Source organism: Muntiacus reevesi, chromosome 5, assembly GCF_963930625.1.
Source record: "Muntiacus reevesi chromosome 5, mMunRee1.1, whole genome shotgun sequence".
NCBI lineage: Eukaryota > Metazoa > Chordata > Mammalia > Artiodactyla > Cervidae > Muntiacus > Muntiacus reevesi.
In genome coordinates, this window is record NC_089253.1 from 97732690 (window position 1) to 97757668 (window position 24979).

General features: G+C 51.1%; 1 protein-coding gene and 1 non-coding gene across 3 annotated transcripts; one reads left to right on the forward strand and one right to left on the reverse strand.

The window, feature by feature from the left end:
* Positions 1 to 531: 531 nt before the first annotated feature.
* Positions 532 to 24749, reverse strand: FBLIM1 (filamin binding LIM protein 1). 2 transcript variants are annotated; one of them, XM_065936026.1, is made up of 9 exons: positions 24649 to 24749; positions 20675 to 20730; positions 19986 to 20255; positions 14758 to 14954; positions 13786 to 13903; positions 12103 to 12272; positions 8827 to 9005; positions 6475 to 6592; positions 532 to 2005 (listed from the first exon to the last, which is right to left on the reverse strand). In XM_065936026.1, exons 3-9 carry the CDS (start codon positions 20233 to 20235, stop codon positions 1892 to 1894), a joined length of 1146 nt encoding a protein of 381 aa, XP_065792098.1. In that variant the 5' UTR covers positions 20236 to 20255; positions 20675 to 20730; positions 24649 to 24749; the 3' UTR covers positions 532 to 1891. The 2 variants fall into 2 exon arrangements, with proteins under 2 accessions (XP_065792098.1, XP_065792099.1); XM_065936027.1 differs by lacking the exon at positions 20675 to 20730 and having other exon boundaries at positions 24649 to 24696.
* LOC136170168 (small Cajal body-specific RNA 7) lies at positions 3290 to 3607 on the forward strand. The gene has a single exon (XR_010663607.1). It is a non-coding gene; the product is annotated as a small Cajal body-specific RNA 7 (non-coding RNA).
* Positions 24750 to 24979: the final 230 nt, after the last annotated feature.

Below are 24979 nucleotides of genomic sequence, written 5' to 3' on the forward strand. Positions count from 1 at the left end.
GGATTCGGTGGCCTTGGAGGGCTTCCCCACCCTGGTCACCCAGCCGCTGCTTCACTGCCGGTGGCCATGTCCAAGAACAGCCGCAGCTGTGTGCTGGCTGGTGTAAGTCTGCATCGCTGGCCATCGGGAGGGACAGGAGTCTCTTTACCTGCTGAGAAGAGCCCCGGTTTGGGACAGGGGGTACAGGTACTTCCCGAACATTCATGCCACACCGGGGACCTCCCTGGTGCCTCAGCTGGTAGAGCACTTGCCTGCTGATGCAGGAGACGCAAGAGATGCAGGTTTGATGCCTGGGTTAGGAAGATTCCCCTGGAGATGGAAATGGCAACTTGCACCAGTATTCTTGCCTGGAAAATTCCATAGACAGAGACGCCTGGAGGACTACAGTCCATGGGGTTGCAGAGTCAAGACACACCTGAGCGCGCACACACACACACATGCACACAGAGCAGACGTCCTGAGATTTTTCTGATGTTGCTAAGCAAAGGCCAGCACTTATGAGGTGAGATCTTATTTGGAACACAGACAAAGTTTGAATAGTTATGCATTTATTTTCATGTATAACTAGCACATCAACATGTGACTGTGTGGATATATTGCTTAGTCAGCATAAGACTAAATTGGTAAGTGAGTAAAAAGAAAAAGGATGTTGAGTTAAAGAAAATATTAAGGAAGTGAGAGAACAGGAGGTCCTCATGTGATAAAAATTGCGGAGGTTATGGGAATGCCTGGAGTTTGGGACTCGCTGCTCTAAGCTTCGGGCAAGAAGCTCTGTTCTGGTCTGAAGCCCTTAAGGGGCCCTACACAGAAACCCTCCAGGTACCTGGAGCTCCAAGAATCCTCCTAAGAGCACGTGGTACATTGAGACGACCCCAAGGAGGAAAGCACCTTTTGCTTCGTGTGTTCATGCCCTACAAAACGTCTTAGAAGTTACGCAACAAGTGATTTTTTTCTTGAAAGAGAAAAGAATCTTAGAGGTGTGGCCTTGAGTGGGCAGTGGTCACAGGGCAGCCTGGGCTGAAGGGCCCAGGCAGGGGTTGGGGGACACCCCTGTTCCTGTCCTGGAGGAGTGTGTGTGAGTGAGTGTGTGTGTGTGTGAGCACAGCCCCCATCAAGGCTGCAGGAGGAACACCCAAGGGCTCCTGGGCTCTGCTCCCTGGCAAATAACAGGCACTTAATCTGTGTCTGCAGAATCACTTTCGCGCACAGGAGGAGGTGCCCGAAGGCAGGTGGAGGAGCTGCTGACATCGTCCTTGGGTGTCAGCGTGTCACCCTTTGTTCCTGCCGCTGCCGTGCAGGCTCATGCCTGGGCCTGAGCCCCATGTCAACACGGCCCCAAGGTGGGAAGGCCGTGCCACCAGGAGGGTCACTATCTTGTACATTTGTGAACAATGGGAGGTATTTCCCCACCTTCCCCCCAAATCCAAAGTATGTTTCTCATCATTTAACCTTAAAATGTTAAAAATAGTGCTTTTTAAAGAACTCTGAGGTTGTACTCTAATAGCTCAGCACCCTCAGAGCTCATGGATCATTGCTATGGACACAGGGTGCCCACTGGAGACTCACCCAACTGACCCCTGGAAATGGAGATCAAGGCCAGTGCTCAAGAGGGGCCAGAGCGGTGGAGGTGGGACCCCCCGGCATGATGCTCACAGCATGAAAGCCTTCTGGTGCCCAGAGGAGACAGAACCGCTGAGAGTCTGAAGGGTGCGCTGAGCCGGGAGGAGGCTGGGGCTCAGCAGCTGAAGTGATGGGCGGAGCTGCAAGCTGGTCCCTGTGTGTGGCTTGGAAGGAAAGCAGGCCAGAACAGGTCGGGAAGGGACACAGGTTAGGGACGGGCCCCGACAAGCAGGGCTAGTGTGCAGCCGCAGCCCCTGGCCCGGGGGTGCCCTCAGCAACACCCCGCAGCACTCCGCTTCACGTGGCACGGCTTGCAGAAGAGACGGTTGTTCAGCGGGTAGCAGCCCTGGTCCGTGGGCTCCACAGACAGGAGGACCCTGCAGTCCTGTGGGAACAAGACACATGTGGATGGACCCAGGCCCGAGCCCTGCAGCGCGGAGCCCAAGCAGGTGGGACTCGCCAGCATCCATGGAGGAGATTAACTGAATCACCTGAGAGGAGAATCCAGGACACTGGGAGAAGACGGGGCCCTTTGGTGGAGAAGCCCCCTAAGGGATCATGGAAAGGGCTGGAAGGGCCTTAAAAGCCCTCCCTGAGGTCCAGTGAGGGATGGCGTCCACCCCAGGTCACAGCTGGTTCCAGAGCTAGGATAAGACCGGGTTTTCAGGCTCAGAGTTCAGGGGTCTTTTTGTTGTTCCACTGTTAACACAGCTTCAACACTGTCACAAACCTTCATCTTTCCAACTTTTAGATCCCCAAAAGATTTTAGAATGAGGTTGGGGATTCGGGGCCCAGACTTTGCTAAATTTACCATTTTGCCACAAGCCCGCACCTCAGCGGGGCCTCACCTGGGCACATGCAGGAAATAACAAGAATGATGAACGTCCAGAGACCCACTCAGGGCGTGGCTGGTGTTCCCCTGAGCCGCACGGATGAGACCAGAAAGGCTGATCTTAGAGACAACTCGTGACTCACAACCATCCTGATCCAGCTCCGCCAGCTGGGGAGGGCGCCCTCGTGTGTCTCTTCCTTGGAATTGCACCTTGAGTCTCTCAAGGTGACTCTGGGCTATTGAATGCCAGGATCTGTGCTATTTCTAACAGCCACTTGTTTGGCATTCTGAGAGCACCAAGCGCCAAACCTAAAGTCCCAAAGGGGCACATGTGACCTCTTCTAAATTAGAATCAAATGAAGAAACACCTCAGCTATGACCAAGTCACAGAGCCTGAGAAGGAGCTGCCAGGTGGCAGAAAGCTGTCAGACCTGGCCCAGAACACAGGGCAAAACCACTTTGTTCATCCTCAGTTTCCTCATCTTAAATGAAGACAGTAACTCCCATATCAAAAGCTCATCATTAGGATTAAATAAGGGGCTTCTCTGCTGGCTCAGACGGGAAAGAATCTGCTGCAATGCAGATCAGGATTAGATCCCTGGGTCAGGAAGAATCCCCTGGAGAAGAGAATGACTACCGCCTCCAGTATTCTTGCCTGGAAAATTCCATGGACAGAAAAGCCTGGTGGGCTACAGCCCATGATGTCGCAAAGAGTCGACATGACTATACGACTAACACTTCCACTTTTCAAGGTGATGTGTATGAAAGCATTTTATATTGAAAAATACTGAGTATGAAAGCATTGTTACTCTTCTGGCAATCTTAAGAAATAACATGTGGAAATGATGAAATAGAGATAATTGGGTGTTAAACATATGATTAGAAAATTTTAATATCTAAGTTAAGTAATCTTAAGTTTAATATTTTTTAACTGTCTGATAGTGTGTGTGTGCATGTGAGTGTGTGCTTGTGGAGGCTATGAAGAGGGGCCGCTGACTGGTGATGCTGATACTGGAGTGCATCTGAGGCTGTTGTAGAAGCACATGGGTTGTTGATTACAACACTGCCGATGATTATAGCCCGGGAGAAAAAAAAAAAAAAGAAATAACATGGACCACAATATAGGCAGGAACGGGGAATGCCCTGGCAGTCCAGTGGTTAAGACTTGCACTGCCGGGGGTGTGGGTTCGATCCCTGGTCGAGGAACTAAGATCATAGGCAGCACAGTGCAGCGAAAAAAAAAGGGCAGGAATGGTGAGAAGAGTGTGGATGGCACCTTGAAACCCACTTCCCTTCCTAGAGAAACAGTATCCACACCTCAGACCACTGCGGTTGAAGCCTTACTTTCTGAAATGCAGCTGCCAGAGTCCAAACTCTGACTCACAGAAGCAGCCTGGGCAATGTTCCCAATAAGCTGACCAAAGAGAAGCAGGGAGGGTTTATTTGCTCACCATCCAGGCCCACGGAAATGCCAGTCACCACTGGACCTAATGTGGGCTATGGCAGGGATAACAGCATCTGAAATTCACCACTGTTCTTTCAAGATGTGTTATCAGCTGAACTTTGAACTATAACCAACACGTCAACATAACTATGAAGCAGTGTGTCAACTTCTTGATTAAACTCTCAGTCACTCTCAGTGAAAATGGCTTCTTGGCTCCAGACCTCTGTGTAAATGTGAGTGAATAAATGTTTGGAATCTCACTGGCTGATTAAGAGATTTGTTCTGTTACAAACTAATACATATAGGATGGATCAACATGGTCTATTGTACAGCACAGAGAACTATATTCAATATTCTGTGATAAACCATAATGGAAAGTGAAAAGTGAAAGTGAAGTCACTCAGTCGTGTCCGACTCTTTGTGACCCCATGGACTGTGGCCCACCAGGCTCCTCCATCCATGGAATTTTCTAGGCAAGACTATGAAAAAGAACATACATATGTATAACTGAATCACTTTCCTGTACACCAGAAATTAACACAGCACTAGAAATCAACTACACTTCAATTAAAATTTTAAAAAAAATGAGAGAGAGATTTGCTCTGGGAGTCCCCACTTAGGTGATACCTTTGTCATCATCACCAAAACATCAGTGACATGAGGAAGACAGGAAAAGATAATGGATTCTTAGAGTCTGCCCGGCAGGACTGACTATATAATTTGCAGAGTTTGGGGCAAAATGAAAATGCAGAATCCCTTATTCAAAAATGAAGAATTTTAAGATGAAGAATTATAAAAATGACAGCAGAGCTTCAAAGCAAACAGAGGATCCTTCTGAGTGTGAGGTCTATGCGGCTCCCCAGGCATTTCTTGCTGGAACCGCTGTACCAGCTTCTAACCAGCCTCCCCACTCCCTGCATGGAGCCTGAGGCAGACTCCTTAGCTTGGCACCTGGAGCCCTTTCCTTCTTTCTGGCCTCACTCTATATCCAGCAGTCTACACTCCAGACATAACTAGAAACTTCCACTTCCTCCAATTCTTCAGGTCGTTTGTGCTACAGTAGGGTTTCATAGGCTCTTCCTTGCCTCTTTCTGGACTTCTTTTCCCCCTTGGACTATGTGGCAAACTTCTACGCATCCTGCAAAACCCAGGTTAAGTGCTGCCTCCTCTACGAGTGCCTTTGAGGGCTTCCCTGGTGGCTCAGAGGTAGAGAATCCACCTGCCAATGCAGGAGACATGGGCTCGAGCCTTGATCTGGGAAGATCCCACATGCCTCAGAGCAACTAAGCCACAACTACTGAGCCTGTGCTCTAGAGCTGGGGAACTGAAACCACTGAGGCACACACCCTAGAACACCCAACTAGAGAAGCCACTGCAATGAGAAGCCCGTGCACCACAATTAGAGAGTAGGCTCCACTGGCCACAACGAGAGGAAAACCCGTGCAACCAGGAAGACCCAGCAGAGACAAAAATAAAACTAGTAAATAAAATTAAGTAAGAGGGCTTTGATTGTACCAATCTTGATCACTTGACTTAATTACTGCCTTCTTTGCCCCAAAGCGGATTTATACATGCTCTTTCGTAGCACCTTAAAAGGCCATCTGTGGTGTGGGTCTGCCCAGCATTCCTTTTGTCCTTCCTATGGTTGTATCAGGGCTTCCCTGGCGGTTCAGGGGGCTTTCCAGTTGGCTCAGTGGTGAAGAATCCTCGTGCCAATGCAGGAGACACAGGAGATGCGGGTTCAATCCCTGGGTTGGGAAAATCCCCTGGGAGGAGGAAATGCCTGCCTACTTCTGTATTCTTGTCTGGAAAATTCTATGGAGCCTGGTGAGCAACAGTCCATAGACTCGAAGAGTTGGACACAATCAATCCCAATGGTTTCATACAGTGCTGTCTCCCTGGCCCTAGAGATGATCAGTAACAGTCCCCACCACTGATTGATCCAGAATGGGCTATGTGATCCAAGTTGGGTGAATCAGAGGTCTTGGGACTGTAAGGGATCACTGGATGGGGTTTCTAAGTTGGAAGGATGTAAACCTGAGCCAACCGTGTATCTCCTGCCCCACAGAGAATGCCAGGGCATAGCAAGAGAAAATGAAGCAAACACTTGCATAAAGGCGGAACCAAGAGAGGGACAGAAAGCCCTGTATCATTTGGTGTCATCAGTGACATCACCACCAAGAACCTTCCTGTTAAGATCCCCTTTCTTGTAGAAAGCAGGTTGAGTTTGGTTTCTATCATTAACTCAAAGACTAGATTTGTAGTTATTTCCATTCTTATTTGTCTCTGCTATTAGACAGCTTGGGCTAACAATTTTCTTCTTTTTGGCCGCGCTGTGTAGCAAGTGGGGTCTTAGTTCCCCAACCAGGGATCGAACCTGCACCACTTGCATTGGAAGCTCAGCGTCTTAACCACGGGACCGCCAGGAAAGTCTTGGATGGTGAGCAATTTGAGATCAGCACCCTCACCTGGACTTGTCTCAGCCCAGGGCCTGGCACACAGCAGGCTCTCAACAGGGCTCCTGTGGTGATTGGACTGGACCAGCTACATCTAATTAAATCAGCACTGTTCCACTCACCTCACACCGGTAGCAATTCTCATGGAAGTTTCTTCCCATGCACTCGATTTTGAAGGCATCCTTCCCGTCTCGGGGGATGATGGGATTCTCACAGATGCTGCACACTGGGGCGAACTTCCTAGAGAGAAAGAAACCCAAGCTCAGGAGGCGTTCACACCCACGGCCGCAGAAATTAGCTGTCAGAACCTGGGCTGGCTCTGGTTCACCTCCCAGAGCTATTTTGGATCCGTTGCTATGTGACTACACCTGGAGCTACAACCACAAATGCCTATTTCTTCCTGGCAGGAGCAAATGGAGAGACCTGGGTAATTAGACCCGGCTTCCCAGCGTATAATTAGCCCAAGGGAAGGAAGTGACTGAGGAACACTGGAATTTGAGAAAGCAGAGAAATCTCATGTGTGTGTTTCGGGTGAACCCATTTCATTGGTCTTGTATCATAGATCACTGCTTTTTCTTCTTTCCTTTTCTGCTAGGCGCTTCTGTCTCTCCCCTTGGGCAGTGACGGACAAGGCCTCTCGGACATATGTGTCACCATTGCTCCATACAGTTCTAGCTATGAGGGGAGGCACTGCGGTCTGGGGATTGACAGCAAGGCCCTGAAGTCAGGTCAGCGGGGTTTGAATCACAGCTTCTGTACTTACCAAAAGGGAGACTTAGGTACAGTGAGTCCCCTACATACAAATGATTTCTGTTCTGAGAGTGTGTTTGTAAGTCCAACAAAGTTATCCAACTAACACAGTTGGTTATAGAATATTATAATAGGTTTATAATACTTTTCACACAAATATGTACATTAAAAACAAACACACAAAATAGGGAAAACATTTTTTAATCTTATGATTGAAAAGTATAGTAGTACATACAACAGCTGGCCTACAGGGGCTGGCATCAAGTGAAGAGGCGAAAAGAGTTACTGAATGGGAGAAGGAAATGGCCACCCCCACTCCAGTATTCTTGCCTGGAGAATCCCATGGACAGAGGAGCCTGGCAGGCCACAGTTCATGGGATCGCAAGAATCGGACATGACTTAGCAACCAAACCATCAAGCAGATAGAGCTAACCTTCTACATCTTGGGATTTAAAATACTAATCCCTCAGCCTTGATGTGCAGTCCCAGTGCAGTAGGATTTGGGCAGCAAGGCGAGCCCTGATGCCTGCGTGTCTTTGCTGCTCTTAAACCAGCTGAGGCCCCAGCAGAAAAATCTCATGGCTGGGATTGTAGGGAGATGGCAGGATCCATTATGGACGAGCCAGAGAAGTTTGTTTTAAGTGGGAGTGGCATATATGTTTGAAATACTTTAAAATTACTAGAAAAAAAAATTTAAGATTCTAATACTAATATGCTTAATGAGTAAAGGGATGTTTTAAAACTATGAATAAAAACAAAACAAAACCAGAAAAAAAAAAGAGTTACTGAATGCAGGAGGGAGAAGAGGTGGGGGATGGTAAAGCTGAAGGATCGTCAGCAACAGGAGATGGAGTGCAAGCTGCAGTTTCACTCATGCCTGATGATGGCACAGCTTCTGGGGCCTTGCTGGAATCAGATGCATGTTCGCATCTTTGAAGGTTCGTGTGTAGGGGACCTAGTGTACTTACGTACTGCATGCCTCAGTTGCCACATTTGCTAAAACAGAACCTTTAATAGTGCCTGCCTGTACTAACAGTTTTGAGATTAAATGGCCTAACCCAAGTGGAGTTGCTCAAAAAGAGTTAGCTACATAAAAAGCAACAGAAGTGGGTCATCTGTAGTGATGTGGATGAACCGAGAGCCTGTCACACAGAGTGAAGTGGGTCAAAAAGAGAAAAACAAGTATCGCATATTAACACATATATACGGAATCTAGAAAAATGGTACAGGTGAGCCTGTTTGCAGGGTGGGAATAGAGACGCAGATGTAGAGAAGGGAACTGTGGACAGTGGAGGCAGGAGAGGGTGGGATGAACTGAGAGTAACACTGACATATATACACTATCATGTGTAAAACAGCTAGCTAGATGGGCAGCCAGTGTCTAGCACAGGGAACTCAGCTTGGTGCTCTGTGAGACCTCGGGGGTGGGATGGGGTGGTGGGAGGGAGTCTCTAGAGGGAGGGGATGTATGTATACATACAGCTGATTCACACTGCTGTACAGCTGAAACAGAACACTGTAAAGCAATGATACTCCAATTAAAAAAAAAGTGTCAGCGGCAAGCAGGTGGTCACTCAAACACAGGGTATGTGGAGCAGGCAGTGGTGGTTTCTGCAGGCCCAGCGAAGGCAGGATAGCTCTGACCCAGCCTCCAGCACTCAGGCTCAGCAGCTCCACCCGACCCGAGCCCCAGGCAGCCCTCCGTGTGCCGTCCCCTCTCCTACCTGTAGAAGTCGTCCAGGCAGTACACCTCATTCTGACTGTCCAGGGCAAAGCTCTCGTCCCCGATGCACCGGGCGCAGGTCACACACGTGAAGCAGGAGGGGTGGAAGGCCTGGCCCAGGGCCCGGATGATGTGTTCCCGGACAACCTCACCACACTTGCCACACTTCTCCAGGGTGTCCTGGGACAGAAGGCCACCGCCTCAGAGCCAGCCCGTGGGCGTGCCCCCTCCAAGCCACCAGGGGCACTGGACCAGCTACCCACAGGGGCCCAGGAGGCAGAGGTACAGGAGAGGTGCTCACATTCATGCAATCGGAACCCTAACTACTACCCCTAAACCTCCACGTTGCTTAAAGGGGATCAAGTTTGGCCCTGTATCCCTGGTTTACAGTGAGAAATCCTGCCATGAAGCTTTTTGGCATCTTTTTTTTGTGATTAGGAAATGCTCGAGGCCGGGGTTCATGAGGGTCCATAGAAAAATTTCTCTAAAGCTTCAGAATCAGTAAAAGGCATTCCTAGAGGAACTGTCAAGCTTTTTATCTTATGGATGATAAATCTTGAAATTTACCATTTTCCATTTGGCCACCTGGAAGTTTCAATCTGATTTCATGCTCCACTTTTAGGAATGAGTGTAACGATCTTTCACGTATTTTTGGAGTACTAACTTTCCTTGGATCTCATCTCACTTTCTACCTTGATTTCCTCTGTTTTATCAATTTATTTTATATCTCACGGTATTATGTGTGCATGTCAAGTCACTTCAGTTGTGTTCGACCGTTTGTGACCCTATGGACTGTAGCCCGCCAGGATCCTCTGGCCATGGGATTCTCTAGGCAAGAATATTGGAGTGGGTTGCCATGCCCTTCTCCAGGGGATCTTCCTAACCCAGGGATAGAACCTTCTTATGTCTCCTGCATTGGTAAGTGGGTACTTTACCACTAGCGCCACCTGGGAAGCCCTCTCATAGTATTACATGTATCCTTAAAATTTTTTGTGTGTTATTGTGGTAAGAATATCTAATATGAAATCTACCCTCTTAATGAAGTTTTAAGTGTTCAACATTATTATTGATTACAGTATCATGGGCATTCTATTTTTAAAAAAGTATTTATTTGACTGTGCTGGGTCTTGGTTGCAGCGTCTGGGATCTAGTTCCCCAACCAGGGAATCAAACCTGGGCCTCCTGCACTGGAAGCATGGAGTCTTGGCCACTGAACCACCAGGGAGGTCTCTATATATATGTGCATTCTTACAAGCTACCTCAAATCCCTTCTGGAATGAGGCGGGATGAGAGAGAGAGAAGGAGAGAGAAAGGGGTAGGTATTATTGAGGCAGAGCAGAGGGCCTCCCGCTGACTCATCTACCTCTCCTGCATGTCTTTTCCCCCTTCTGGCTGTGCTCCTGTTCATCGTAACCTGATTGCCTCTGGACAGATGTGTCAGGTGGGGGCAGCATTTCCTGCTTTCTCCCTCTACTGGCTGCTGAAGGCCCTCCTGGCTGCTCTCAGCTAAAATCGCACCCTCACCCCTTCTCCCCTCCACTGCTTCACCCCTGCCTGGCTCCACGCTGGGGAAGAGCATAAGGACATCAGAGGAGTCACACTGATGGAGTCAGAGGGTCAGGGTGGGACGGCCTGGCTCCTCTCTCCTCCCATAGCTCCTCGCTGCCTGGGATCAGGTCATTCTGAGTTTTCTAAACAGTCCCGACTCCAAATGTTCTAACCCTTCAAATCAGTAGTTTTCAGACTTCAGTGTGTATCAGGATCACTGGAGAGACTTGTTAAAAATCCAGATTGAAAAAAAAAAAAAGAAAAATGCAGATTGCCAGGCGCCACCGATCTATGAGGACAAGGTGAGGCTGACTGCACCCCCAGGGATGCATACGGGAGGTCTGTACACCACACGGAGAAATGCCACCATGTGCCACTGGAGAGTTAGCAATTCCAGCACCTTGACATCTAAACAAGTGCTTCCAAACTACACGTGGTACCCAGAGATGCCCCATCACACCACACCCTGGAACCTTGTGGCTCTAGGTGAGGGAGTGGCAAGACCACAAGCAGGGTCCAGAACCAGCCAGGGCCGGGGCAGGTCACCAGCTCCACCACTGACCAGAGTGTGGCAGTGTGCAGGCTGAATGATGCCCCCAAAGGTATCCAGGTCCTAAGCCCTGGAGCCTGTGACTGCCTAGCATGGCAAAAGAGACTTTTCAGGGAATTCCCTGGTGGTCCAGCGGTAAGGACTCAGGACTCCCATGTGGGGCAGGGCAGCCAAAAACAAAAAGACACCAGACTTGGCAGGTGTGATTGAGTTAAGCATCTTGGGATGGGGAGGCTCATAGGCTTAGAGAACGAACTTTTTTTCTGGCCGTGCCACACAGTATGTGGGATCTTAGTTCCCCAACCAGGGATCGCACCCATGCCCCGAATTGGAAGCTCGGAGTCTTGTTAAGGCTTTTATCAAATGGACTGCCAGGGAAGTCCCTAGAGAATGAACTTAAGGTTCCCAGGGGGAAGGGACAGTAAGGGAGTTTGGGATGGACATGTACACACCTGCTATATTTAAGATGGATAACCAACAAGTACAGCACAGGGAACTCTGCTCAATTTTTATGTGGCAGCCTGGATGGCCAGGGAGTCTGGGGGAGAACAGATACATGAACACGTGTGACTGAGTCCCTTTGCGGTTCACCTGAAGCTATCACTACATTGTTAATCGACTATACTCTAATACAAAACAAAAAGTTAAAAGAAAAAAGAAGAGACTTTGCAGGTGTGACTGAGCTAAGGGTCTTGGGATGGGGAGATCAACTTGGGTTATCCATATGGGCCCCAAATGTCATCATGAGTATTTAAAAGAGGAAGGCAGAGGGAGACCTGATACAGAGAGAAAAAAGAAACTGATGCAAGATGCCACACTGCTGACTCTGAAGACGGACAAAGGAGCCAAGAAATGCAGCTTTTGGAAGCAGGAAAAGGTGAGAAAGGAATTCTCCCCTAAAGCCTCTGGAGGGAGGAAGACACTGATTCTAACTCAGTGAAACTGATTTTGGACCTTGGACCTCCAGAATCATAAGAGAAGAAGTATGTGTCGTTTGAAGCCACCAGGTTTGTGGTCATTTGTTACAGCAGCCATAGGAAATGCACACACGTTGGCGGAGTTCCTCTCCGAGCCTCAGCTTCCTCATCTGTAAAATGGGTCACTAGCGCCTACCTCCCCAGATGGTTGTGGGAAAAGAGGTGCTCAGTGCTGGCACCTAGGGAATGGCCCCGGGCTTACCTGGTAGCAGGGTTCACAGAGGGGCCGCCCATCCTTCTGATAGAAGCTCTGCCCGGCCAGCTGGCGGCGGCAGACACGGCACGTGAAGCACTGGGCGTGGTACTGCCTCTTCATGGCCTCTACGGCCAGCTCTCGGGGGGACACAGTCTTGTGGCAGAAGGCACAGATGTCTAGGGTAGAGGAAACACAGGCTGTGATCTGACCAGCCTGGGAGAATTGTACCCAGTCACCACCCAGGACCTATCTGGAGAGCCAGGTCTCTGCCTCAAACCCCTATAGGCTGTAAGCACAGCCTCAGCTCATGGGGAGGATCATGAGGGACATTAAGAAGGAAGGTGGTGGGCTTTAAAAGGCTAAAATCAAGGTGCTTCCCTGGCAGTACAGTGGTTAAGACTCTGTGCTTCAAATGCTGGGGGCTTGGGTTCAATCCCTGGTGGGGGAACTAAATCTCACATGCCACACAATGTGGCCAAAAAAGAAAAAGCTAAAATTCAGACAGGTAGTGTTAGGACAAATGAGTTGCCATCTGCAAAAAAATCAACACAAGACAGAGAGCTCCATCGTGACAGCTTACACCCAGCTAATTTCAAACGTAGCAAAGATTCAAATGTGAAAAGGGAAACTGTAAGAACACTGGAAGAAGCCAGAGAAGAATTACTTTATAACCTGGGACTAGAGGAGGCCTTGGTACATGGCAGGCACTTAACAGCCATTTATTAAATGAGTAACAGACGGTGCTGGAGAAGCTGTGAGCAGATGGGCACTCGTGACACCATTGGTGGGAGTGTAGACAGGGATGACCAAAAAGGACAACTTGGCAAAAATATCACAGGGCCTCCTCTTCTAGGAATTTATCTCATGAACTTGCACACGGGCAAAATGACCAGGTGCAAGGCAATTCACTCAGCATGACCACCTGAGCACCTGTCCACAGGCAACCAGTTAAATGCATGTAGCCAGGCCCAGCTAAGGAATACTATGCAGCTGTGGAAAAGAACAAGGAAACTCCTTATGTTCTGATGTCAAATGAGTTCTAAGACTGAATGAAGAAAAGAAAGCAAAGTGCAGAACAGTGCAGAGCTTGCTCCTATTTGTGAGGAAGGACATATTTGTATCTGTTTGCATATGCATAAGATACCTCTGAAGGATGTGCACAAGATATTAACAGATTGTCTATCTGGAATGTGCCTTTCTGTGTCTTTTATTTTTATTTATTTTTTAAAAAATTTGTCTCTATATTTATTTAGCCATGCAGGGTCTTAGATGCGGCATTGAAGATCGTTAGTTGCAGCTTTCAAACTCTTAGTTCTGGCATGTGGGATCAAGTTCCCTGACCAGAGATCGAACCTGGGCTCCCTGCATTGGGAATGCAGAGTCTTAGCCACTGGACCACCAGAGAAGTTCCTTGTGCTTTTATTTTGTACTATGTAAGTGTGTTATGTATTCAAAAACTTAAATAGTGAAAAAAAAATTCAAGGCATTTTTGCCATCATGGCAAATTTTGAAGATCAATATTTAAATGGATTTTAGTTATAAAGGAAACAGAGGTTAAGGCAGTAGAAATAAAATTGCCTCACAACGATAAGACCCATTACTGCACTGTGAGCTGGTCCTTGTTCCCCCAGCTGCCCCCGCAAGCCCATGTTGGCCCCACGAGGCCACACAGACTCCTTTCGGTCATACCTGTGGAGGCCTCTCTCTCAGGGAAGCCGGCAGGCTCTTCTGGCGGGGGCGGCAGCTCCTCCTCTGCGGGCTTGAGATGACTGGGCCAAGGCTGCAGCGGAGGCCCCTCCACCAGGGGCTGTGGGGACAGAGGGGAGAAGAGTCATCCCACAGGGACACCACACAGCTCTGCCCCTCATCTGGTGGCGCCAGGCACAATCAGCCTCCCTCCCCTTTAATAGTCTTTATTTTCAGCTGTGCCTGGTCCTTGCTGTTGTTTGGGCTTTTCTCTAGTTGTAGGGGGTGGGGGCTACTCTCTAGTTGCAGTGAGTGGGCCTCTCGTTGTGGCAGCCCCTCCTGCTGCAAAACCCAAGCTCTAAGGCCCCAGTAGCTGTGGCTCCCAGGCTCCAGAGCACAGGCTCAGTAGTTGAGGTGCACGGGCTTAGCTGCCCCGTGGGATGTGGGACCCTCCCAGACCAAGGATCTCCCGCATTGGCAGGCAGATTCTTCACTGCTGAGCCACCAGGAAAGCCCCCCGCCATGAACCCCCTGGTACAGAGGCATAAACTGAGGCCAGCTCTCCCAACTCCTTGCGCTGGGTTCCTTCACCCAGTCAATGCTACTTCCTTCGGCTTCTAAGGAATCTTCCTGAAGTCATGGTTTCCCTCAGCCTGGAACCCTCCTATGTCTACAATGCCCCTGTCAAGGGCAGAGGGTTAGAGATGGGTTTCCTCTGCAGATGAAGGATTTAGATTAGATGCAGGGGAATGTCCTCCTCAGAGCTGATGGAGGTACTGAAGTGGAAAGGGTGTGGCATCCCTTCTCCAGAGATCTTGAAAAACACCTCCAACTTTTACCAGTCTGGAAGAGCTTTGAAGAGGGACTGAGTCGGAGAAGGGACCTAACAACCTCCAGGCTTAAAATCTTGAAAGCCCCCGCCCCTCCCTCCTTTGACCCGTGGAGCTCCATCAGGTACCAGGGGGTTTGCAGTACCTGTGGCGGGGGTGGGGGTGGGGGAGGGGGCAGGTGCAACTGCTCTAAGTCTGAAATGAGTGACGCCCCCATCGGGGAGGGGGGCTCTTCATCAGGAGGGGGCAGGTCCGCTGGAGGGGGCGAAGGCGGAGGTGGGAGGAGGTCCAGGTCTGGAAGTGCATCGTCAACGTCCAGGGGCGGAGGAGGAAGTGAACACCCTGCAACCAGAGGGAGTGAACGGGTTGGCCAGCGTCTCCGCAGGTGCACAGAAGAGGTGACACTTACCCAGGAGGCTGGGCAGCATGGTGGCTGAGGGCTCAGGCCCAGTGTCACGCAAACCTGGGTTCCAGCTCTGACCCCACCACTGACGTGCTGGGTGTCCTTAAGCAAGAAACCATCTCTCTGAGCCTCAGTTTGCTCAACTGGGACATGGGTCTCAATTGCTTAGGGTGGTTCATGAGGATTAAGTACAATGATGCAGGTAAGGGCTTGGCATGTGGTCCAGGCTCAGAAAACAGTGGCTGCCAAAGCCTTTCATAACAAGCTTCCCCCAGCAGGGTGCCAGAGCACTGGAAACCCCATTAGAAGGGCCTTGTTCAAATGTAAGCAAAACCAGCCCCTAAGATGGTGGTTCTCAAGGTGTCACTCCTGGACCGGCAGCAGTGGCATCACCTGGGACCTTGTTAGAAACACAACTTCTCAGCCCACCACGGAGCTGCAGAATCAGACGCTCTGGGGCAGCGCCTGGTCATGGGGTGTTTAGGAAGCCCTCCAAGTGACGCTGACGCCACTCAAGGTTGGGGACCACTGCCTAGTTACATTATAGACTCAGGTAATGACTATCAGGTGTTGAAAGTATCAAGGGGACGACAGTCGGCAGGGAACTTTCCAGAGAAGCTGCTCAACTATCACCATCACCACCCGAACCCACCGATAACCCCCATCTGACATCAGAGGTCTTCTGACTTGTGTTACCTATCAGAAGGGACGGGGGTGCCATTGATGAAATGATCTTACAAAAAAAAACAAAAACACCCAAACAAATTCCCTGGAAGGCTAGTGTCTAGGGCTCTGTGATTCCACTGCAGGGGACACAGGTTCGATCCCTGCTTGGGGAGCTAAGATCCTGCATGCAGCATGGTGTGGCCAAAAAAAAAAAGTGAGGAGGAACAGAGAGACAAGTTGGATAAGACCACACAAGGACCCAAAAGAACCAGTCAGCACACAGGACATTCTACAAAAATAGACTGTTTCCGCAGGAAATTAAGGGCATGGAGAAATTAAGAGAGGGGATGTCCCTAGAATTAAGGGATTTATATAATGTATAGATCTGTGCTGTCCAGTGCAGAAGCCACCAGCCACATGTGGCTATTGAGATGCGCTTAGTACTAAGAAAAAGAATGTAAAATATCTCATTGATAAAAGTAATATCTTTTTACCTTTTTTAGCATGGATACTAGAAAAATTTCAATCACATAAGAGGTTTGCATTTGGACTTGCATGATATTTTAATTGGCCATCACGGCTATGGACCTCACTTGGGTTCTGATTCAAAGGATTAACCATCTCATTTAATTCCCCTCATTTTGCAGACAAGGGAAAGCTAAAGCATATTAATTATGGACAGACTATTAGATAATCCTAAGGCATTCCTGTTGATTTTGTTATGTATTGCTTGGGCTCGAGGTTATGTAAGAAAACAACCATTCTTACCATATGTAAGAATGTGGGGCTGAAATGACTTGATTATTGGCATTTCCTTTAAATACTTCACAAGAGAAAAAAAAAGGAACAGATGAAACAAATGTGGCCAGATCTCAGTAACTGCTGAAACCACATGTGGGGTATACAGGGCTGCTTGTACTGTTTTCCTTGTTGTTTAATTACTAAATTGTATCTGACTCTTACACTCATAATAGTGTAACCTCCACCCCTCCAGGTTGTCCTGACAAGGGGCTGCCCAGCTCCCTAGGACTCCTCCTGGAACTCCACCTGGAGTGGAGGACTGTGTCCACTGCCACACTCAGGGTGAGTGCTATTAACAGTGCCCTGGGACAAAGAGCATGGAGGCACTCTGCCCACCTCCTATCAAGGGGGCATGAGGTCGACCAGGCTCCAGCGAGGTCAGACCACCCTAAACACCTAGGGAAAACAGGCAGAAAGGGTTTGAAACCCGGCTGCCTGAAGGCCTGGGCTCTGGTCCCATTTCTTGCATGTTCGCCGAGGCACCTCTCTGGCTTCAGGTTTCCCACCCATTCGACAAAGATAAGCCCTCTCTGTTCTCTCAAGGGCTACACAGATGGAAAGCTTGTTCTAGACCTCTGGGTCAGCCCCAGAATCACCTAGAGGCTTTTACAAAAGCCAAAGGCTGGGCCCCACCCCAGCGCTTCAGATTCAGCAGGTTTGGAGTAAGCTTTGGGAATTGACATTTTTGAAACGACACTGAATTTACACTAGAATTTACATTTCCCAGGTGATGCCAATGCTGCAGGTTCAAAGGACACACTTTGAGAACTACTCATCTGCAAGTCTTACCTGCTGACGAGATATTCATTCTCTAAGTGTGGTCCCCAGGCCAGAGCATCAGCATTACCTGGAAACATGTAAGGAATGCAAATTCTTGGGCCCCACTGCAGACTTGCTGAATCAGGAAGGCCCAGGGTGGGGCTCAGCTGGCTGGGTTGGAACAAGCCCCCAGGAGATGCTGAGGCTGCTAAAGTGTGAGAATCTGTGCTACGTGAGCTGACTGAGTCAAGAACCAGGTCACGGAGAGACAGCAGAAGCACTGAGGCCTCTCCCAAATGCCTGAGGTTCTCGACATTTGGCTGTGAAGGGTGGGCAGGTCCCAGCCAGGGCAGGAATTCAAGAGAGGGAGAGGGGAGACTTCTGCCAGGATGAAAGGGTTCAAGAAATGCTGGTGGGTTCCTGAGGGGACTGGCTTCCCTTGTGGTTCAGCCGGTAAAGAATCCGCCTGCAATGCGGGAGGCCTGGGTTCGATTTCTGAGTTGGGAAGATCCTCTGCAGAAGGGAAAGGCTACCCACTCCAATATTCTGGCCTGGAGAGTTCCATGGATTGTGTAGTCCACGGGGTGGTAAAAAGTCAGACACAACTGAGTGACTTTCATTCATTCCCACGGGGACAAGCATAGGTCAGGTGTGAGTTGACGGCCTGCTGTAGCGTTGGCTTTAAGCAGAAGGTAGGCCCCCAGAGCCCACCTCTGTGTTTTGTGGTCAGACTTATGACCTCTGCTCACCTAGAACTTCTTACTCCAAGCAGGGCTGAGCCCCAAGATTGCCAAGTTAGCCAGCAACATGGCTAACTAGCCACTGTAAGTCTATCCCCCAACTGAGGAAGGTCTGGTCAGGTTTTACAACCACACTCCCAGGATCTTCTGCCTATAATTCCGATAAGTCATGAAGACATCCCAGAAGATTTGGCATTTTGGCATCTAAACTCTATTTCCTAGGCTCCCCCTCTCCTACCCAGAAGGAACATATTTTTTTTCCATTGGATCAATGTCCTGAGGTGTGAATTTTGGTCATCATGGTCCAGGTTCTTCTATACAAGACTTCCCTGGTGGTCCAGTGGTTAGGACTCAGGGCATTCACTGCTAGGGCTTTGATTCCATCCCTGGTTTGGGAACTAAGATGCCCCAAGCTGCGAGAGATGGCCAAAAAGAAAAACGAGAAGTAGCAGGAGGATGTTCTTGGAGTGCGTGGTTAGGAAGGAAAGATCAGTTTAGGAGGCTGCATTATAATGAAGCAGCATGTTATACAAATATCCAAGTACTCTTATGTGTGTTCATGTGTGGTCCCTTCTCCCTCCTATGTTTGGCTTCCTATAACCGACATTTCCTTTTGGTCTCTGGGGATTCTCTGGTGACCAGATGGTAAAGAATCCACCTGCAATGCAGGAGATCCAGGTTTGAACCCTGGGTCAGGAAGATCCCATGGAGAAGGGAATGTCTACCTACTCTAGTATTCTTGCCTGGAGAATTCCATGGGTAGAGGAGCCTGGTGGGCATTCAGACAAGACTCAGCAAAGAACACTTTCACTTTTTCACTTTCTGGTCTCAAGGTGGTTTCCATGGTGATGGATGCACAAGGCTTCCTTAGTCTTGTTCTGGAACAGCAGGACACCTGACTAGGCACCCGAGAACTCCAACATTAAGCATCTCACTGCCTCCTTGTTCCAACTGGTGCCCTTCAGACGAGCAGCTGCCTCAGGCCCCGAGGTTGTCATCCTACCTTGCTACTCTCCAATAGCTGATATTTCACATCACATTTGCTCGTTGTTGTTCAGTTGCTAAGTATTGTCAGACTCTTTGTGATCCCATGGACAGTAGCCTGCCAGGCTCATCTGTCCATGGGATTTCCTAGGCAAGAATACTGGAGTAAGGTTGACATTTCCTTCTCTAGAGGATCTTCCTGGACCAGGGATCGAACTCTTGTCTCATGCATTAGCAGGCAGATTCTTTACCACTGAGCCGCCAGGGAAGCCCATTCACATCACATACATGACCAAATTTCCATCCCCCAGAGAAAGAAACTGAAGTTTAGAGGAGGAAACTGCTTGCCTAAGATCACACAGCAAGTGGCTGAAGAGCTCAACAGAGGACAAAACTACCTCTCAGTTCCTTCAACTTACCAAATTCATCCCTGCCTCAGGGCCTTTGCACTAACTGTTCCCATTTCCCGTCTAGCTCCATAGTGTCCTTTAAGTCTTAACTGAGCTGAAATGTTTGTTACCTTCTTGGAGAAGCCATCCTGTTTACCCCATAAAAAGTTGCACCTCCCCAACTCTTTACTGTGTTTAATTCTGAAATAGTATTTGTGTCTTTCTGATATCATATTTTGTTTTTACTATGTTTCCCCCACTAGGATGTAAGTTTTATCCCTAGTGTCTGGCTCTGAATAATAAACAGTAGATATTTAGCACTTTCTAAATGGCAGGTCCTGGGAACAACACTTTCCATATGTGTTAATTCATCTAAATACTCACAAGGACCCTCTGAGGTGGCTACTATCATTTCTATTTTACACATTGAGAAACCGAGGAACAGAGAGGTTAAGTGGCCTGCCAAAGTCACACAGCCAACAAGTAGAGGAGTCAGGATTCAAACCCAGTCAGGTGGATTCCAGAGTCAGCCTGGAACGTAGTAGATGCTCAACGAATGACCTGAGAGCCTGCCCTTCCCTCCCCATTTCAAGGCTGCCTCTGAGCCAGTCTCCCAGTCTCACCCTCTTACCTCCATTGGAGAGTTGAGGTGGACCAGCTGGCCCTGGGGCTGCAGCCCTGCCAGGGGGCGTCCAGGAACGGAGCTTTCCCACCGAGCCAGCCCCGGGAGCCTTCGTGGGGGCAGGAGATTCCCAGGGGCGGCCAGGCCGGGCCTCACAAGCTGCTCGCCTCACCTCCTCAACCACGGCCTCATCTCGACGTGGGGGCGCCAGGGTGATAAAGACAGACGAGGCGACCCTCTTCTCAGGCTTGGAGGCCATTGTTTCAGCTTCTGGTGGGGCTGAGGACAGAGTGGGCCTCAGGCTTGGCCAGCATTCAGGGCCTGGCGGGAGTGGGGTGGGCAGGGGCGCGCCACCTGGACATCACACACCCCTAGGGCAGGGAGCCTCCCTCTCCGAACAAGACAGGAGCACCCACGGTGCCAGCACCCCACCCAGCCACACAAGGGGTGGCAGATGTCCCCCAGGGAAGAGCAGGTGCCCACTAGGTGACCTGGCCACAGAGGGGGACCCAGCAGTCCTGACCGCCCATCCCCCAAGCTGCACACCTGGTGGAACAAAGGGCAGCCCTGCCCTGCTCACCGCACCAATGATTAATTTCCCTCCTCCAAGGAGCGTGAGGGAGGGGCCGCCTCCAGCTCCCCACCCTCCGCACCACTGACTGCCAGGCCCAGCCCAGGGCCCGATCTACCTCCCTCACCTGGGATCTGGATTTTCCTAGGAAGGCTGAGGTCCCCAACGTCCAGGCCCGCTCCACTGTGGGAGGGAGACAGGGTGAATCAACAGTTACAACATAAGCGCTGGATTCCAGGAGGCAATGAGGACAGATGAACCATCAGAGCCACCGTTTACCAAGGTCTATCCTGTGCCAGCCCTGCCCTAAGCACTTTCCGCCCATTAACTCACACACCTCCCACGGATGCAGCGGGAAAAGCACTATTACCATCCCTGTCTTACAGATGAGGAAACCCAGAGGAAGAAGTGGAAGTCATTCATTCAGGGTCATGCAGCAGGGAACTTGGGATCTGAACCCAGAGCCCATGCTCTTGGCCACCTGGCTCTGCTGCCCTCTCCAGACCCAGCTCACAAACCAGCATCCTGTGCTCAGCCCTCAGCCTCCACATCCAATCAACTCTTAATCCTGTGGCCAGAATCTCTCCTGCTCTCATCTCCAAAATCACGCCCTGGTTCAGGCAAAGGGGTGAGTGCCTCAAGGATCTCCAATCCTGCCTCTGGAGTGATCTTTCTGGAGGATCAATCTGTTTCTTCTCTACTCAAAAGGCTTCCATGGCTCTCTACTACCTTCAAAATAAAGTCCAAATTCCCCTGGCCTCAGCCTATTTTTTACCACCTTGGACCACGCACCCTTCCTGGACCATCTTTCTCCCTTACTTGCCCTGGCATGTTCCTACCATCTGTCTTTCCTGCCCAGTGCAGGGTAAATTCCAGTTTTTCCTTAGAAGCCCAGCGCAAACATCACCTCCTCCCTGAAGCGTCCCCTGATTTCCTACTTGAGGGTAGTTGTCTACTCCACAGGGCAATGACAGCCCATCACAGGCCATGCTGGCTCACCATCATGTCTGCCCACTCCCTAGAAGTGACCTCATACGCTTTCAACTGCATCATCTGTAGTCTTTGCAAGACCCAAGTCCAGCTCACAGGAGACATAAAGCATGGATCCGGGAGCAAGGCAGCATCTGGGCCAGTGAGAGTGCACTTTCCTTCTCTCTGGTGGTTCCTGCCAAGAGTAGGCTCTGGGGCCAGGGATGAGGTGGGGTCATGGGGTGGGGCAAGTTGTCCACACTCAGCTCCAGAGTTCTTACTGCTCACCCAGGGCTTGTGCCCAGGGAAGGAATTGTCCTTTTTCTATCTTATTCTCCATATGGGCCACCCTGACTCAGCCCCAAAGACTGGCCCACAGGGACTCTAATGACCTAGAGCCTGAGTGGCCACTCAAAGGCCTCCCTCCACCGGCCGCTGTGGACTCCTGGAGACTGATGGAGAATAGTAATAATATATGTTCCTAAATTCCCTTTAAATTGATTTATCTTTGATTAAAATGTGTAGCTCATTCTGATAATAAAATATCTGTTCTGAAAAAGAAACCAATATAGGAATAAAACTTCTAAAGTTCTTGTAAAGTAGTTCTCTTTTGTTTCTTGTTTTGTAAGTGATGTTTGAAAGTACATATGGTTCTGTTGACTGTCCTCCTCTTCGGCTTCATACTTTGTTACAAGTTTAAGTATCTATTTTTGCAAACAAGTTTCAAAGTGCATCTAAGGTTTAAATACAAGAACAAGGGCACCCACTGATAAAGTGCTTGCCCTGTGCCAGGCATTGCCGCCAGTGCTTACTGAGCCTTCAAAGTCACATAATTCTTGGGACAGTCCAGTGGTTAAGACTCAAATCCCATGCACCCTTCCTGCACAGCAGAGCCAAAATAATAATAAACATAATTATAAAACAATACATTAAAAAGACACTTGATTCTTAACACATATTGCTATGCTCCCACTTCATTTTTTAAAATATTTAGTTGTCCCCAGTGAGTCTTAGTTGTGGCCTGCATGGCATGTCGCACGGCGTGTGGGATGAACCGCGGGGCCCCCTGCATTGAAAGGATGAAGTTTTAGCCACTGGACCATCAGGGAAGTCCTGCCCCCACTGTATAGATGAGGCCAGGTGAGGCCCCAAGCAAGAGGTTGGAGACCTGGAATTCTAACAGAGCAGGATCCAACCTGGAAGTCCAGGGGGTATCCTTGGGCCTGAGATGTCACATTTTTTTCCCCTGAATGATTCAGGGTGGGTGGAGGTGGGGAGGCAAAATCTCCAGGCCTGTTCTTACACAAAATGGCTCAATCCAAACCAATTATCAGATGGCCAGTAAACTCTGGGCTCATCCCCGGAGGCTGCCGAGGGTGCCTTCTCCGCCTCCCTCCCATCCTGCCCTGAACCCCTCTCTACCCCAGAACAGCCCTCCGGGAAATCAGATCTGCTGGTTTCTCAGAAAATGTCCAGGACGAACATCCCAGCACTGAAGCCAGATGTTCACAGCTGGGCAGCACTCCCCACCCCCACCCCGCCACCAACCCAGGCCTATCCCTTCCCTGCGCTTCCAACAGGGACTTCAGGCCCCAAGGGAAGGGGCCGAGCTAGGGATTTTCAAAGCCCTGTCAGTCAGACCCGAGCAGGAAAGGGAGCCAAGGCTCCCCTCGGGTCCCAATGCCCCCCAGGTCACCCTGGAGCGGGGGTGTGTGAGAAAGCTCCCTGCGGGGCAGCCTCCCAGCCAGCCCAGCCCGGGGGACCCTCGGCCGCCACCCTTCCTCCCCCAGAGGACCAACGTGAGATCCAGTTGGGTAAGCGGAGAAAGTGGAAACAAAGGGAAGGAAAGTCATTTCCTGTTAAGAGGAAGGAAGGAGGCTGAGATCCAGCCACCCACCCAGCCCGGCTTTAGGCTGCAGCCCAGGGCAGGGGCAGGGCTGGCTGGCCCGGAGAACCTCCAGGGATGGGGGCAGTCCCCGACCAGGCTCTCTGTCCCTGGTCCTACGCCTCCCAAACCCTCTGGGACCACCTCTAAGCTGTGCTCCTCAGTACTCCGAGAAAGCAGCCGAGGCTTGGTTGGGAGTTAAATTGCAGGCAGTGGGAGTGAAACTGAGCCCCCTCTCCCGGCCCTGCAGGGGACCCTGCAGCCTGGGACAGAAGGGCCTCCCCCTCTCCCACCCCAGGGAAGTGGAGGAGGTACACAGGGCTGAGTTCATCCCCAACCCCACCTCTTTCCTGCTGGGCCACCCTAAGGAGGTCACTGAACCTCTCTGGGCCTCTGTTATTTCAAAGAGTGGAAATAATGAGGTCTTTCTGGAAGGGTGGCTGAGAAGATAAAAGAAGAGGGGTGCTCAAGATCTTGGTACTGGGTAGGTGCCAAGAGAAAGCCGGATGGTTATTCAGTACCTCAGGCGAGGCGGAACCCGGGGGCGGGGGGCAGGGGGGGGGGGGTGCTGAGAAGACCAGGACTTGGCTTCCATCAATGTGAAGTAGAGGGATCTGGGCGCTGCCCAGCCTCTCGGCGGGGTCCTCAGAATCTGGGCTGGAGGAGGACTCAGGCCAGGGTGCCCCAGGCACACACCCTGGGGATAGCTCAGTCCCACCCCTTCCCAGCACCGCCCCCCTCCCCCCCCCCCCCCGAGGATCTGAGCCCAGAAAGGGGCAATTCCGCGGCCCCTGCTGCCCCTCGCCTAACCCCGGCTGGGGAAAGGGGCCCAGAGCTTCCCGGACCTTCGGGAACTCGGCGCTCCCGCGCAAGCACCCCGGCGGGACGGCTGGCCGGGTCACGGTGGGGCGCCGCCGGGGACTTTAATTCGATCCATGTGCGGGACGCTGTCCTCTTTGTGCGGGAGCTTCCGCCCTGCTTCCATCCCTTCTCTCCGCGTGCCGCTCCCGGGCAGGGACACCCGCGCTACCTCCAGACCTGCCCTCCCTCCGCTCGGGGAGCAGAGATCCGCACCCCCGGCCCGCACTCCCGCGGGCCCGCCTGGGAGCGCCGGAGCTGGGGTCCGGGCTGGGGCGCGGGGTTGCGCGCCTGCCAGGGGCTGCCCGCGATGTCACCCGTGTGTAGCCGGGGGCGCGGGCGGCAGGACGGGACCCCCACCCCACCCCGCCCCGCCCCGCTCCGCTTACCTGAGCCGCCCGCGCCCCCGGCGGCTCCGGTCGGTCACCCGATCGAGCAGAGCCAGGAGCGGCGCGGCGCCTCCCGCCCCCTCCGCCCTCCCCGCCCCCTCGGCTCCCTCCGCCCCGCCGCCCCGGCCGCCTTACCATAAAAGGTGAGGCTTGGGGGGAGGGGGCCCGGGGTTCCCGCCGGGCGGAAGCGGCCCCTACCTGCCCCCCCCACCTGCCCGGCCGCGCCCCGCGCCGCCCCCTCCCCGCTCCCTTTGTTCCCTCGACCCCTCCTCCCTTCCCCTTGGCGCAGGCCTGGAGGGTGGGCGGCCTCCTTGGGTGCCCCCTCTCCTCG

Excerpts from the sequence above, each read along its gene's own strand:
- FBLIM1 (XM_065936026.1), bottom strand. The coding sequence starts at position 20,235 with ATGGCCTCCAAGCCTGAGAAGAGGGTCGCCTCGTCTGTCTTTATCACC. Across the intron at positions 6,593-8,826 it reads TGCCTGGACGACTTCTACAG|GAAGTTCGCCCCAGTGTGCA; the intron begins GTAGGAGAGGGG and ends CTTTCTCTCTAG. Across the intron at positions 2,006-6,474 it reads AGAATTGCTACCGGTGTGAG|GACTGCAGGGTCCTCCTGTC; the intron begins GTGAGTGGAACA and ends TTGTTCCCACAG.